Genomic DNA, 14,605 nt, shown 5'->3' with positions numbered 1-14,605 from the left:
TAGATATTCAAGAGGAGCGTGAAGGACCAGAACAAAACAGGGAACCGAAATGGGGAGAAACGGTCCTAGTAAGGCGTGAGTTCCCTGCTTCAGTTACTTCTCTAAGGGTTTAGCTATTTAATTCTACAGTCCATGGCATGAGACACTCTGACACCCAACACATTTCATCATAGTCTAAGCCAATTTGAAACCTCTGGCACCACAAGAAGCCTGACTGAAGCATCGATTTAAGATGAGAAATTGCTCACAGGACAACCCTGTGTATATTTATTTTACCTTCTGCAGAAACTTTCAGCTTTCCAGGAGATAACAATGTTGTGCCTGCAGGCATATCAGTATCAGTTTCCCTTGGTTTTGAATAATTTTTAAGTCAAAATTTTAGATTTTGCATCCAATTTTTCATATGCCTCAAGGACATCTTTTTTTTTCATTTGATTCTTTTCTTTTGATCATCTGAAATTTGACCCCTTTCCATTCATTAGCATAATCCTAAAGATTTCTAATAAGCCAGAAAAGCAAAGGAGAATATTTGAGGCTCATCACATGGCTGAAACATACGGTGTATAATTCTACTGATAAGATCATTTCCAAATTATTTCTCATTGTTGGTTTGAGATATTACTTCTTGCCAGTTAACACTACACCACAGGATTCACCTGAAACTTTCTATTCTTCCAGCAAAGGATACCCAGCCAGGAAGACCACAGATTCTTCTCTGTAAGTATTCAACAGTTATTTGTCATAATCAGGTAGTTATACCATATTCCTTATTTTGGTTTTTTTGTTGTTGTTGTTTATTTGTTTTGGAATTAAAGTGAAAAAACAAGCATTTGGGAAAATACATACAAATTTAGATTACCCAAAATAAAATTATACTGAGCCAGCTGTGCATTTCGGATTTTCTTATCGAGGGTACAACTGTGATCTAAATCAACGTCAGCCATGAATCCTTCTGCAAAAAATTCACTGGATACCTACAAGAAAGTGAAATATGTTTATTATTTTATTTTCATTTTTAAAAATTGTAGTTTACAATGTTGTGTCAATTTCTGCTGTACAGCATGTTTCAGTCATACATACACATACATATATTCCTTTTCAGATTCTTTTCCATTATAGGTTACTACAAGATACTGAATAGAGTTTCCCGTGCTGAACAGTAGGACCTTGTTGTTTATCTATTTTATATGTAGTAGTTAGTATGTGCAGATCCCAAACTCCCAATTCATCCCTTCCCACTCCCTCTCCCCACTGGTAACCATAAGTTTGTTTTCTGTCTGTGAGTCTATTTCTATTTTGTAAATAAGTTCATTTGTATCATATTTTAGATTCTACATATAAGTGGTATCATAAGGAATTTGCCTTCCTCTGTCTGACTTCACTTAGAATGATAATCTCCTGGTCCATCCATGTTGCTGCAAATGGCATTATTTTTATTCTTTCTTATGGCCGCGTAGTATTCCACTGTGTGTATATAACCACATCTTTATCCAATCATCTGTCAATGGACCTTGAGGTTGTTTTCATGTCTTGGTTATTGTAAATAGTGCTGCTATGAACATTGGGGTGCATGTCTTTTCAAATTAGAATTCCCTCTGGATAAATGCCTAGGAGTGGGATTGTTGAGAAACACATTTATTATTACATAGTATGGTGGCCAGCCTCCAAGGTAACCCACTTGGTACCCCGCCTACTTGGGTAGTTCCCTCCATGCTGTGGTCTGTGTGTCCACAGTGGAGGGTGGACGTGATGGCATGTGACTTCTGACATGAGGGCCCTTTAGGGCTGAGACCACTTCTAGGCTGGGAGGACATGCCAGCGACCTCTGAGAAGCCCGTAAGGTGAGGCGCTGGGCACCCACAATGAGGTGAGTGGCCTCCTCAACACCTCTAGCCTCACAAGGTGCCCCAAGCTGGAGTCACCCAGCCATGCTGCTCCAAGATTCTGACTCGCAGAAACTGTGAGATAATAAAGGCTTGTTGTGGACCTACTGTATGGCACAGGGAACTATAGTCAATATCTTGTAACAACCTATAATGGAAAAGAATCTGAAAGAGAATATATATATGTATAAATGAATCACTATGCTGTACACCTAAAAGCAACACAGCATTGTAAATCAGCTGTACTTCAATTAAGTATAAATTTTAAAAAATAAATAAATGGATGCTTGTTTTAAGCTGTCAAGTTTTAGGGTAATTTATTATGCAGCAAGAGATAATCCAAGTATCCTTCCCTAACAGAGTCATGAGGAAAAGAATAACGATGAGATGTTTAAAATACCAATTCCTCAAAAACATGAATAAAATAGTTCTGATACACCTACACAGACATGATTCAGGTGTTACTCCCAATTACTGAAAACATGGGGTGGTAAATTAATGTGTTGGTTATGCAATATTTTAAGGCATGAATAACATTCCAAGTCAATGACCCTTATAGGTCACATGCCAAGATTATGTACTTTAAAGGTCTCCAATTTTACCTGAAGTGCGTAGTTTTCACAAGTTGGCCCCGCAGGGATGACCATTATCTGGTGAGGAGACAGCCAGAAAGGCCTGAAAAATATAATATGTACTTTCAAAGTGACCATTTATTACAAGATTAAAAAACAATCAAAGATCTTGTTTTTTTTTTTAAGTAAGTCTTCACAAGAGAGGTGGTTCAGTATGGAAGTTAAAATAACCTAGATTAAAAGACAGTACAGTAGACAAAAGAGGGAAACTGGGCATTTTGACTGGAAAGGGAAGGAAAAACCTCACTTACCATCTGACCCAGCAACCTCCCTCCTAGGCACTTACCCCAGAGAAACGGAGACAGGTTCACACAAACACCTGCCCACTAACGCTAACAGCAGCTTTTTATCAGCCCCAAGCTGGAAACACCCCAGTGCTCTCCAGCAAGTGAATGCTCAAGCCGGGGCATCCATGGGACGGAACACTATCAGCAGTAAGAGGGGACCAATGACTGACACGTGAGACACCTCAGATGGATCTCAAGGGAATCCTACGCTTGAAGAAAGCCAGTCTTGAAGGGAGGGTGTAGCTCAGTGGTAGAGCGCATGCTTAGCATGCACAAGGTGCTGGGTTCAACCCCAGTACCTCTGTTAAAAAAATAAGTAAAAATCTAATTACCTCCCCCACAAAAAAGAAAAAGATAGTCTCAAGGGGCTGCATGCTCTGATTCCATTTATGTAACATTCTGGAAATGACAAAATTACAGGGATGTAGACCAGGTTAGTGGCTGCCAGAGACTGTGACAGGGGTGGGTAGGAGCTGTGTGGCAATAAACGGTGGCACGAGGGATCCCTGAGAGTAGTGGACCTGTGCTGCGTCCTGACGGAGGGGCACACAAGTCCAAATACTTGCACTGGTGAGGTCCGAATAAGGCTGGTGGGTGGTATCGCTGTCAATTTCCCAGCCTGCAGCGACGCTGGGTATAGCTTTGTAATATGTTACCGCTGGGGGATACTGGGTGAAAGGTATGCTCGACCTCTGAGTATGATTCTACAATTATCTTGAAATGAAAAAAATTCTTTTAAAGATGGAAAGTGGGGTATAAGCAATGTTGATGGAGGAAACGTTTGCCTTTTTGTTCCTCAGAATGAATATTTAGTTTGGAGGTGGAAGGAAATGCCCGCGGACTGTTACCTGCAGCACTTTGTGAACATTATGTGTTTATACCTTTATTCTTAAATTACTAAAGCAAAATAATACATAGGACAAATGTGACTACATACATGATGAAATGCAGAAATACAGTGTACAAAATGAAAAGTTAATGGTCCCCTTTTGAGCTCTGTCCTCACCCCATCCCCTGCCCCGAGGACAGCCACATTTTAAACGTTTCTGTTTTTATTTTGGGGTGAGATTTCCAACACAACTCTGTAGGTGTCCGAATGCTTGTTACTGTGGAGGACATGCACTGAGTCTCTGCGAGGAAGTACACTGACACTATCCCCTGATTTCACTAGTTCTTCTTTGTTTTTTGGTGGATTTTTTTTTTAAACTGTTTTCACCACTACTGCCCTAGTACAAGGCACCTCCATCTTTCACCTGTGTTACACTATTTAAAATGGAATCACTGGAGAGCAATATAAACGTGTTAACTGACACTTAGGGAGACACGCATTCAAATCTATACTCTTGGACTATCTGGAGCTGCAGTAGCTTGGACACCCTAAGTCACCTTAGCATATTTCTCTAAGATCGCACATAAAATGTCAGGGGTGGACACAGGCTCTGGTAAACCACCCTCATGGCCCATTCTGAGTGACCATCCACACTCCTCTTCCTCAGATCTACTTGTCGTCTATTCTCCAATCTAATTACGTCTAAGTCTCGGACCCTGTGGCCAAAGCAATACCCACAGCCCACGCATCAGTGTCCCTCCGTACCTCTGGCCATCTTTCCTTCTGGGCACAGGGGATGCTAGGTGTACCAATCAAAACCCTGCCCTCGAGGCCACTGGCCTCGAGTGGGGCTATTGCTGAGCCATTCCCTTTGGGTTTAGGCCTGTGTATTGTTCAGGGCCGTCTGTGAACCAGGTTTGCACATTCTTCTCCTAAGTCAACGGCCATCAGGCCATATGGTGAACAACACAGTTGAAGGAAGGTGGGCAGTCCAGTCCAGCAGGAGGTGGTACCCTGGGAGTGGGATCAAGTATTTTCCAGACAGCAGCTAGGTCTTTGAAGGGCTTGACATAGGTGGAAAGGTGACTTTTTAATTTCACTGAGCTCCCAGAAAAGGTACATGATAGAGTTCTGCCACTCTGCCTTTGTTTTCTTTGATTTGTTTTCTGGCCCGGTCGATGCAATAAGAATTTTTTATTTGCTGTTTGGAGACTTGCTAGTTATAAGGCAAGAGCCACCAATTTTTTCATATTAGCTTTATCTTTTTGATAGAATCTTTACAAATTTTTTTTATTTGGGGGGGGATTAGGTTTGTATTTATCTTTAATGGAGGTACTGAGGGTTGAACCCAGGACCTCGTGCATGCTAGGCACACACTCTACCACTGAGCTATACCCTTCCCAGCTTTTAGACATGATTTGTAGGAACAACAGACATAGATTTCTTTGTCGCATCACTTACCACTTTCCTCCATAGTTTTCTAAGAGAATGGCTATCAACCTTTCCAAGGACCCCAAAATGGCCCGATGGATGATCACAGGGTTCTTCTTATCATGCCCGTCCTTACTAAAAATGAACGTGATACATTTAAGTGTTTTCTTAAGATTCAGAAGTAACTTTGTCTTCTTACCTTATATTTAAAAATTATTTTTCCAAACAAGGTAAAACAAGAGATTCCTTCTAAAGTATCTTTAAGCATCAATGTGCCATGAATTAGAAATAAAGAGTTTTTTTCCCTGACAAATTATGGTATCTTTTATAAACCAAAGGGAAGTGAAATGTATCCGCTAGGAAAAAGCAGGATAATATTAGATTGCTATCTCTATCACAAGTCTACTGATTATCATTATTCTAAACTACCAGCTTACAACAGTTTTCTCATATTGAGAGGCAATCTTACAAATCATGTTTTTTTTTAATTAACTTTATTTTGAACTATGGCTTACTCTACCAGTACAGTACTGAACCATTATCAAAGATGTTGAAAAAATAGAGAAAACAGGTTTCTGTATTCTGTAATGGAATATGTTGATATTCTATTAATTTGGGTTAATGGTTATGACCACAGTGGCTGGCAAAAAATTTACCAACCCTCTTTAATTACTGTAACTTAGTCACTAATTATCAGAGAACACTGAAAACATACACACACGTAGAGAGAATAGTATAATGAACTTCCCACATGATCCTTTCTCAGCATCACCAAATGTCAACTCACAGCCAATCTTGTTTGGTCCAAATGCACCCCATTCCTGACACTTTCCACTGCAAACACACTGCCATATGGTAAACACTATGTCCCCACTGCAAACGTATTTCAAACCATTTCTGATATTTGTTCCAGAAGTCCACTGGTCAAAGTTCCTTTGGAGATCTAAAACTTTCATGACATGCTCCTTATATTTGAGGATTCTCTCCTCCCTTTCAGAAAAAGATGTAAAAAGCAAATTATGACTGTTAACTGTCATAAAGTAACTCACTCCAAGATCTGTGCACTTTTCCCAAAAAGATAAATTTCACATTATTGCAACAAATGTATTTTGTGTCTCCTCCACATCCTCCTTGGATGGCCAGCAGTGTTCAAATTTTGTTGAACTCGCTCGGTCGCTTTGGCATACCTACCCTTAATTCTTTCTGTTCATTTCACTAGGTTACTGGGGAAAGATGGTTTTGCAAATATGAACATTAAGACACCATCTTTTCCAAAAGGCCAGAATTTACTCTCGAAAGTTCTATGCTTTCCCCTTTATTCTGAGATTCTTAATTATTCTCACATCTTGGTCTAACTCTCCATATGATCATTTCAACTATTCTTCAAGTCTTTACCTTCTCCTGGGACCTAACTCTCAGTAACTATTCATCAAAACACAAGATGGAGAATCCAAAACAAAATAAGATTTTTGTTGGCTGACCATATTGAGATCAATCCATAAAATCATACACTCTGGGCAAGTGGTGGCTGTTCATTTATTGTAAGAATCTTATTAGCAAAATATTCTATTAAAATGATTAGATTTAAAATATGTCAATAATTTGTCCTTTTCTGCCTTAATTCATAATTTTGAGTGAAAGCGATCTCAGTACATTACCTGATCAACCCTATATTTCAAACTGGATGTGGTGACAAGGGGAGAGTTTAAAGGAATGATGTTATGAGTCTGTATTATAATTCAGATCAGGGGGTGGTCTTCAAAAAGAAGTTGGTTCCAGGCAGAAGGAAGTGAGTCTGCTCCACCCTACTCTCACCGAATACAGACCCAGACCCTGGAGAGATCACAGGAGCAGCTACTCGAGGGCTCGGAAGAGGGAATGATGGTGGGCGACTGCCGAAGACGACCAGAATTGGAAGCACCACCAAACCAGCACTTAGTGTCTTGTGATTTGTCTTCCAGTCTGTGTGGCCTGGACTCAAAGACAGCCCCAAACCAAGAATACACACTTGATGCAGACAGGAAAAGCTTTGAGAGAAATCCTCACTTTCTGGCCAAGAAAGTAAATTACGAAAATAACCGAAAAATAACTCCTAAGTTTCAGAAAGAGTGGAGGTGGGGGGAAATCCTGGATTTTGTTTCTGGTTTCTTTTTCTGTTCTCTTCTCGCCAGCCCCCAGGCATTCCCACAGTGGCGCAGAGACTGCAAAGGCACTTAAAACTCCAAAAAAGGGGACCCTTCTCTCTGACCAGAACAGCTATGGCCCCAGGTGTGTGGGTGAATCTCTGTTGCTTTCTCTCTCTCTAGCCTCCTGATGCTTGTCTCAGACACACCCAGGGTCTTGGAAAAAGCATGCAGACTAGGGAAGCTAAAACCTCAATGTTTCTGGCCACAGGACTGCAGAAAGGACTTCAGGAAACCAGAAAAGTGTCAGGGAAACAGCTACAGAGAGCAGGGAGCGCAGAAGAGCTACCCCATAAAGGGGTGTGTGAATGCACCTGGCCAACTGCACACCCATAGATCCGACCCCAAACAGCACACGAAAGGCTTGAGAACCGAACATGGGACTTGGCTCCTGGGTGGTGCACACACAGGGCAGATCTAAATACCATCCAAGAGACCTTGCAGATGCCAGAATCCACGGATGCTCAGGCCCTCATATAAAGTGGCCCAATGCAGTGAATATGGTCGGCCCTCTGTATCCACGGGTGTCACACCTGCAGATTCGCCTGAGGTTGGTTGATTCCGCAGATGCAAACCCATGGATATGTAGGGCTGGCTGTACAGCCTTTGAAAACATTGGAGCCACCAAGGGCAGGTTGGAAATTACAGCCTGAACCTAACCAGGTGGAATGGCTGCAAAAAAAAAAAAAAATCAACAATCTCCTTAGGATTTAAACAAGATCCTGTATCTCATAATATAATGTTAAAAATGTCAGGGATGCATTCCAAAACTACTCAGCATATTCATCACTAAGAAATCTCAATTCTAAAAAAACATACTATGGAAAGGGAATTAGAGTAACTCTACAGGGAAATCTGGCAAACATTATTTTAACCAAGTGATGGAGGCAAATATCACTAGGAAGAAGTCACACTGATGTCACGCACACCCTTGATATGACAAGCCACTCTTAACAGGTTACAAAGGAGCAGCACAGGAGTTTGCTGGCACCATGGATCACTATCGGGGTGGTGGGTACACTGCTCTACACGGATGTGAAAACTTACAGAACTGCACACACGTGTATCACATTTACACACCAAGTCAACTTTACTGTGTGTTAAGAACAAGATTTTTAAAGAGAAGTTGTTGGTTTGCAGCGATGAAATTGCCTTTTTTCCCTACTCTGCTTTCCCTGGCAAATACCTCACCCTCGAGACACAGACCCAGTGTCAGCTCTGGTTGAAGCCCTCCCCTCCACGTCAGGGAGACTGAGCCGTCTGGACCGTGTTTTCATGGACTCTGTCCCTATCTCTACTCTTACACTTACTAAGTATCTTCCCTTCCCCACTGCGCCACGTCCTGAGAAAACTAGTTATCTGACACAGGATTTCAGGCAGGTTAAATACACGGGTATACTGCACATGTACTACATGTTCCCCAACGTTTGCTTTTGTATTACTAATGCTCAAATGACAACTAATTAAGATACTAGTCCCACATCATTTATCACATTCCATCACTCACCTAACGTATGTAAGATTAAATCTTTTAGGTAGTTGGAAGTCCAGCTGAATTGTAGCACATTGGTGGGATCTGCCAATAGCATCCTTGATTTTTACATCAATCTGTAGATTAAATGATGTTTGCTTAGAGGCAGGTTTTCTTTGCCTTTTACAGTTTACTCTTTTGGAAGCATATGGTCTACTTACTTTAGGACCATAAAATGCACCATCTCCTGGGTTCATTTTCCAGGGTTTTCCAAATTCCATCAAGCTATTCTGTAGTTGCTATTTTTAAGAAGAAAAGAACATTTGTGACTTCTACTGCATTGTACATTTCATCCTTTTTTGTCATATAGCTCCAACAAGTAAGTTACTATAAATCTTAATTACACTGCATTTTAGTTCAATATACATTTATTGAGTACCTCTGTGTTCAATCAGCTACTTAGCAAGGCCTACACACAGATGATTAAGATGGTTAGCTCTCAAGAAACATATGCATTTCAATGGGTGAATACAGCTCAGTGGTAGAGCGTGTGCTTAGCATGCACAAAGTCCTGGGTTCAATCCCCAGTACCTCCATTAAAAATAATACTAATGGAACAAATAAATAACTTAATAACATACACACACCCCGGAAAAAAAAAAAGAACAAAACACACATTTCAATTGGGGGGGGGAGAGAATTTACTAAACTGTTCCAGTGAATTCCAGGTAAGTGTCAGAGGGGTTACTTTTGGCACTTAAGCCAATGCAGGGCCATCTGCCCTACATGGTTCTCAGCTCCTTATGTTGCGGGGTGGGGATGGGGGCCTCCACACATTAAAATACAAGAAAGCACTGGCCTCACTCCCTTGTGCACTCTGTGTAGGTGCTTAGGAAGACCAAGGGGGCAGGCCTGGCCATCACTCTTGTGCTTCCCCTCCACCGCTGTACATGTGGCTGGTGGGGACTGCCCCCTGTGACACGCAGGCGTGTGGAGGCAGGAGGCCCACTTTGGTCTTCACACTGAGCCCCACCGAGTCTGTCAAGCTAGGCTGCAGTGAGGACGCTCAGCCCTGACGTGACCGGGCACACATTCGGGTATGACGAAGGGCTCTGGGGGTCTCCTGGCTGTGCTCCTAGGGCGGCTTCTCTGGGGAGAACCCGAGCACTCCCAGGTCCCTGGCCAGAACACTGTCAAAATACCACCTAGACGCCTGTCACCACCCAACAATGGTGCCTGTGAGGGGATGACACGTGGGAGGGAAGGGCCTGATGGGGAGGGAAGGCAGTGGTTAGGTCTTGGGGCCAAGGCCAGTGTCACCCAGAGAGCTGACTCCTGGGGTCCCAACAGCCTCTTTCAGGGTCTCCGTCAGAGTGGCTGAGGAGCCACTCCTGGCCAAGATCCCAGGAAGCTCCGCGGGGCCCTAATCCTACTGAAGCAGCAGCTTCCCTCTACTTAGGAGCAGGGAAGGCCACGCATCGCTGCATCTCCCAGGCTGGAGGCCACCCTCCCCTGCCTCTTTCTGAATGGAGGAGAGACTGTGGGGTATGTTGTCCGAGGAAACTAGGCTCTGGTGCAGCAGGTAAGTGACAGAGAGAATTTCAGGGGCTCCTGGGGGATTAAACACCAAAGAAAGGCCAGGTTTGAGGGGAGAGCATTAAGGTAAGAGGCCACTGCATCTCTGGGGCCTCTAAATCAAGGTCTCCCCTTCTCCCTGCTGTCTGTCTGTCCTTCCCCAGGTGAATCAAGTCTATTTCCCAAGAGCACTGGGGAGCTGGGACTGCAGTATGTGCTGGGCTCCAGACACACCAGTCTGCTTGGAATTGTGTGGCTGAGGGGCTGGAATGTCCTCTGGGATCTTAATGACTCACTGCAACTCTGGAAACGGATGCAGGAGAAATCTGAGGTTAATCCGGCTCCAAGGAGCTAATGGATCTACGTCAGTTCTGGCGGTAGAGGCCAGAACAGCTGTTGAAGAAGGAGCCCAAGGATTTCTTTAAAAACTTATGAAAGTGGTGACTAGGGACCAGCACTAAAAAGAATATAAATGAAAATCTGATCCAAACTAAAGTGCAAGACAAACGTAAGGGACTGTCCTTATCATTGTTCAGAAAAAAAAAAAAAAACTGGATTAACTATATTCTACAACATTTATCCCAGAACTTCCAAGTTTTAATTTCCATTGCAAACCATCACCTCCTCATGCAAGGTATTTTCCTTATTCACAAAAACAAAGGTAACACTTTGTTTCTTCCTACCTTTTCAGCTTCATCCCATATCTCAACCTCTCCTAGAAAGTTTTCAGGCCTTGTGGACAAATTTAGTTGAAAGGAGAAGCCAAATGTTGAGTAAACAAACTGCAAAAACTGCAAGCATCCTTTTATTTCTTCTTCAATCTGAAATTAGAGTAAATGAAAATGACCTTAACTAGAAAATCAAATTAAATCTATTTATGGCATTAAAAAAATTCTTCCTAATGTGAGAGCAGGCAGGTAGCAAGATATGAGCAAAGAAAGGGGACACAGGCCAAATGGTAGGAACTGGGCAAAAAAGGAGAGGGACACGGGGCCAAATGCAGGAAACCCTACGTCATGTAAACAACAGGAGTCCCTGGGCAGAGGGAAAAAAAAAAGCAGGAAGCTCTAGACTGGTAAGTGATCACACATTTTGGGGTGACAAGTGTCCTGGAGGACATAAAAGGGGCTCCTCCTGACTGCTGGGTGACTGGGAGTTCTGCACCCCAGTAGGCTTCCTCTGATGACACCTTGCCTGGGAGGGGTGGGAGTGTCTGACCTTTACTGACCACATGCTCACAAAGGGTGGGTCATTACTGTGGAGTGGTGGTAAAAGTCTTATCTCCCCACCAGATCCCTTTGACACCACTCAAGCAGAAGTGGAGAGGCACCTGGGAGTGCTAGGTGAGGGAAGAAGTCCAGGCTCCTACTAGGTCTCCACTGACACTACGGGGTGGGCATGAGGTGGGGGAGGCAGGGTGTCCCTGTTAATGCCTGGCAGGGATGTGCAGAATTGGCGTTATTTCTTCTCTAAATGTTTGGCAGAATTCACTAGTGATTCCTTCTGGGCCCACAGTTTTCTTTATGGGAAGGCTGTTAACTACCAATTCAATGTCTTTAATAAACACAGGACTACTCGGATTATCTACTTCTTGAGTAAAGCTTGGTAGTCTGTGTCTTTCAAAGAATTTGTCCACTTCATCTAATCTGTCAAATTTCCTGCCATAAACTTGTTCATAATATTGCCTTATTATTCTTTTAATACCTATAGAATTTGTGGTAATATCAATTCTCTCAGTTCTCATATTTTTAATTAGTGTCTTCTCTTTTTTTTCTGATAAAACTAAACGTTTATGAATTTTATTGATCTTCCAGGAGAACCAGCCTTTGGTTTTACTGGTATTTTGCATTGTTTTTCTTTCTTTTTTTTTAATTTCACTGATTTCTGCTCTGTTGTTATTTCCTTTCTTCTGCTTACTTCTGATGTAACTTGCTCTTCTTTTTCTAGTTTATTAAACAGAAGCTGAGTTCATTGATTTGAAAACATCTTTTTAAATGTAGGCATTTAGGGCTATAAGTGTCCCCTCTAAGTACCATTTTAATGGCATCCCACAAATTTTGATGTAATGTGTCTCTTTTCCATCTCATTTGGTATAGAGCTGACCCCTGAACACCCCCCACAAGATCAAACCCCTGCATATCACTTTACAGTCGGCCTGTGTCTGCAGCTCCACATCTGCAGATTCAACTGGCTGTGGGTCACGCAGGACTGTAGCACGTGTTTATTGAGAAAAACTGTGTATAAATGCACAGGTATAGTTCAAATCCATGTTGTTTAAGGGTTAACTATGTCATATTTTCTAATTCCTCTTTGATTCCTTATTTGACACATGGGTTATTCAGAAGTGTATAATTCATTTTCCAAAGACTTAGAGATTTTCCAGATAGCTTTCTATCATTGATTTCTACTTCAATTTCACCGTGGCCAGAGTACACATTTTGTACGAATTAAATACTTTTAAATTTACTAAGACTCATTTTATGGCCCAGAATATGGTCTATCTTGGTGAATGCCCTGTGTGCACTTTCAAAGAATGTGTCCTCTGTTGTTATTGACAGGGGTGGGGGGCGGTTCTGTAAATGTCTATTAGATCAAACCATTTGATGGTGGCCCTTTGGCTGACAATTTTAGTTTGAAATAACATGAAAACCTAAAAGAGTAAACTCTAACTTTTAGGCAATACTAAAAACAAACACATTCAAAATTCCACCAAATACCTTAAAATAGTCCATTTAATGTAGTTAGGTTAATAAAATTGGAGGCGGCTTAAAAGAAAAAGGTAATACATTTCATGTCAAGCAAAACAAACAACCCAATCAAAAAATGGGCAGAAGACCTAAATAGGCATTTCTCCAAAGAAGACATCCATTTGGCCAACAGGCACATGAAAAGATGCTCAACATCGCTAATTATTAGAGAAATGCAAGTCAAAACTACAATGAGGTATCACCCCACACAGGTCAGAATGGCCATAATTAAAACGTCCACAAATAATAAATGCTGAACAGGGTGTGGAGAAGAGGAAACCCTCCCACACCGATGGTGGGAATATAAATTGGTGCAGTCACTATGGAAAAAACTACAGTGGTTCCTCAAAGAACTAAAAATAGTTACCTCATGATCCAGCAATCCCACTCCTGGCCATATATCTGGAAAAACCTCTAAATGGAAAAGATATATGCACCCCCGTGTTCATGCACTATTTATAATAGCCAAGACATGGAAACAACCTCAACGTTCATTGAAAGATGACTGGATAAAGAAGTTGCGGTGTATTTATACAATAGAATACTACTCAACCTAAAAAGAGTAAAATCATGCCATTTGCAGCAACATGGATGGACCTGGAACTCGTCATTCTAAGTAAAGGAAGTCAGACAGAGAAAGCCAAATACCATATGTTATCACTTACATGTAGACTCCAAAACCTGTTACAAATAAACTTACTTACAAAACAGAAACAGACTCACAGACATAGAAAACAAACTCACGGTTATGAAAGAGGAAAGGAGGCAGGGAGGGATAAGTCGGGAATTTGGGATTAGCAGATACAAACTACTACATATATAATAGATAAACAACAATGTGATTTATGTTCCAATGTATAGTAATAAAATTGCCTTTACTTTTGATTTCTATTAGTGACTGACCATTAAAAGTAATTTGAAATTGTATCAAACAGAATGTTTAATTTCAGAGAATTACGTTCCTTTATAATAAAATAAGTACATTTGAAAAAAAAATTCATGTCAAGAGATTACTGATCTTTGACCCAAGCTGGAGAATCACAAGATGTTTATTTAGAGCTGTTGGACCTCAGAGACAAGACTGAACACCTTATTTCATGGAGACTCAGAAGGACTAAGCAGTGTGTCCAAGGCGACATACAGATTCATGCTGACCATGCTTCACCCCAGGTTCCTGCTCACCTGCTCCACTGTGCAGAAGATGTGAGCATCGTCCTGCTGGAAGCGCCTAACGTGGGTCAAGCCACTTAGAGTTCCTGACAGCTCATTTCTGTGAAGAACTCCGAAGTCCGCAAATCTAATGGGCATTTCCCTCCAAGACCGTGGACGGTGGGCAAACATCAGACTACAAAAAACATAGCAAGACACAGCTGTTACTTCACACAGAGAAGACTAAGTAATTGTCTAAATGTTCATAAGTTATGACTAAATGACTCAGGACTTGTACACACTTTATTCTGGTTCTTGGATCACCAGTTAACATCTTTTCCTCTCCTGTGAATGACTGAACCTTGAATTTATATCACTGCAGCACTCTGAGAAAGAAGTCTACTGTCTCCTCCGGAAA

The 14,605-nt window shown here is 41.7% G+C and overlaps 1 protein-coding gene and 1 long non-coding RNA gene across 5 annotated transcripts in view; one reads left to right on the top strand and one right to left on the bottom strand.

Annotated features, from left to right (window-relative positions):
• TARS3 (threonyl-tRNA synthetase 3) overlaps positions 1-14,605 on the bottom strand; it is a 39,172-nt gene that overhangs the window by 1,254 nt on the left and 23,313 nt on the right. For all 4 annotated transcript variants that reach the window (XM_072950672.1, XM_072950674.1, XM_072950673.1 and 1 more), the window contains 7 exons: positions 14,221-14,383; positions 10,975-11,112; positions 8,938-9,015; positions 8,753-8,853; positions 5,093-5,197; positions 2,486-2,558; positions 860-974 (listed from right to left, as the gene is read on the bottom strand). In XM_072950672.1, coding sequence (XP_072806773.1) covers positions 860-974; positions 2,486-2,558; positions 5,093-5,197; positions 8,753-8,853; positions 8,938-9,015; positions 10,975-11,112; positions 14,221-14,383 — 773 coding nt within the window. The remainder of the gene's footprint in view (positions 1-859; positions 975-2,485; positions 2,559-5,092; positions 5,198-8,752; positions 8,854-8,937; positions 9,016-10,974; positions 11,113-14,220; positions 14,384-14,605) is intronic.
• Positions 10,032-10,803, top strand: LOC140689687 (uncharacterized). Its single transcript, XR_012064723.1, has 2 exons — positions 10,032-10,298; positions 10,456-10,803. It is a non-coding gene; the product is annotated as an uncharacterized lncRNA (long non-coding RNA).

The sequence above is a fragment of the Vicugna pacos genome, chromosome 27 (genome assembly GCF_048564905.1).
Source record: "Vicugna pacos chromosome 27, VicPac4, whole genome shotgun sequence".
NCBI lineage: Eukaryota > Metazoa > Chordata > Mammalia > Artiodactyla > Camelidae > Vicugna > Vicugna pacos.
This window is presented reverse-complemented; position numbering and strand designations above follow the sequence as displayed.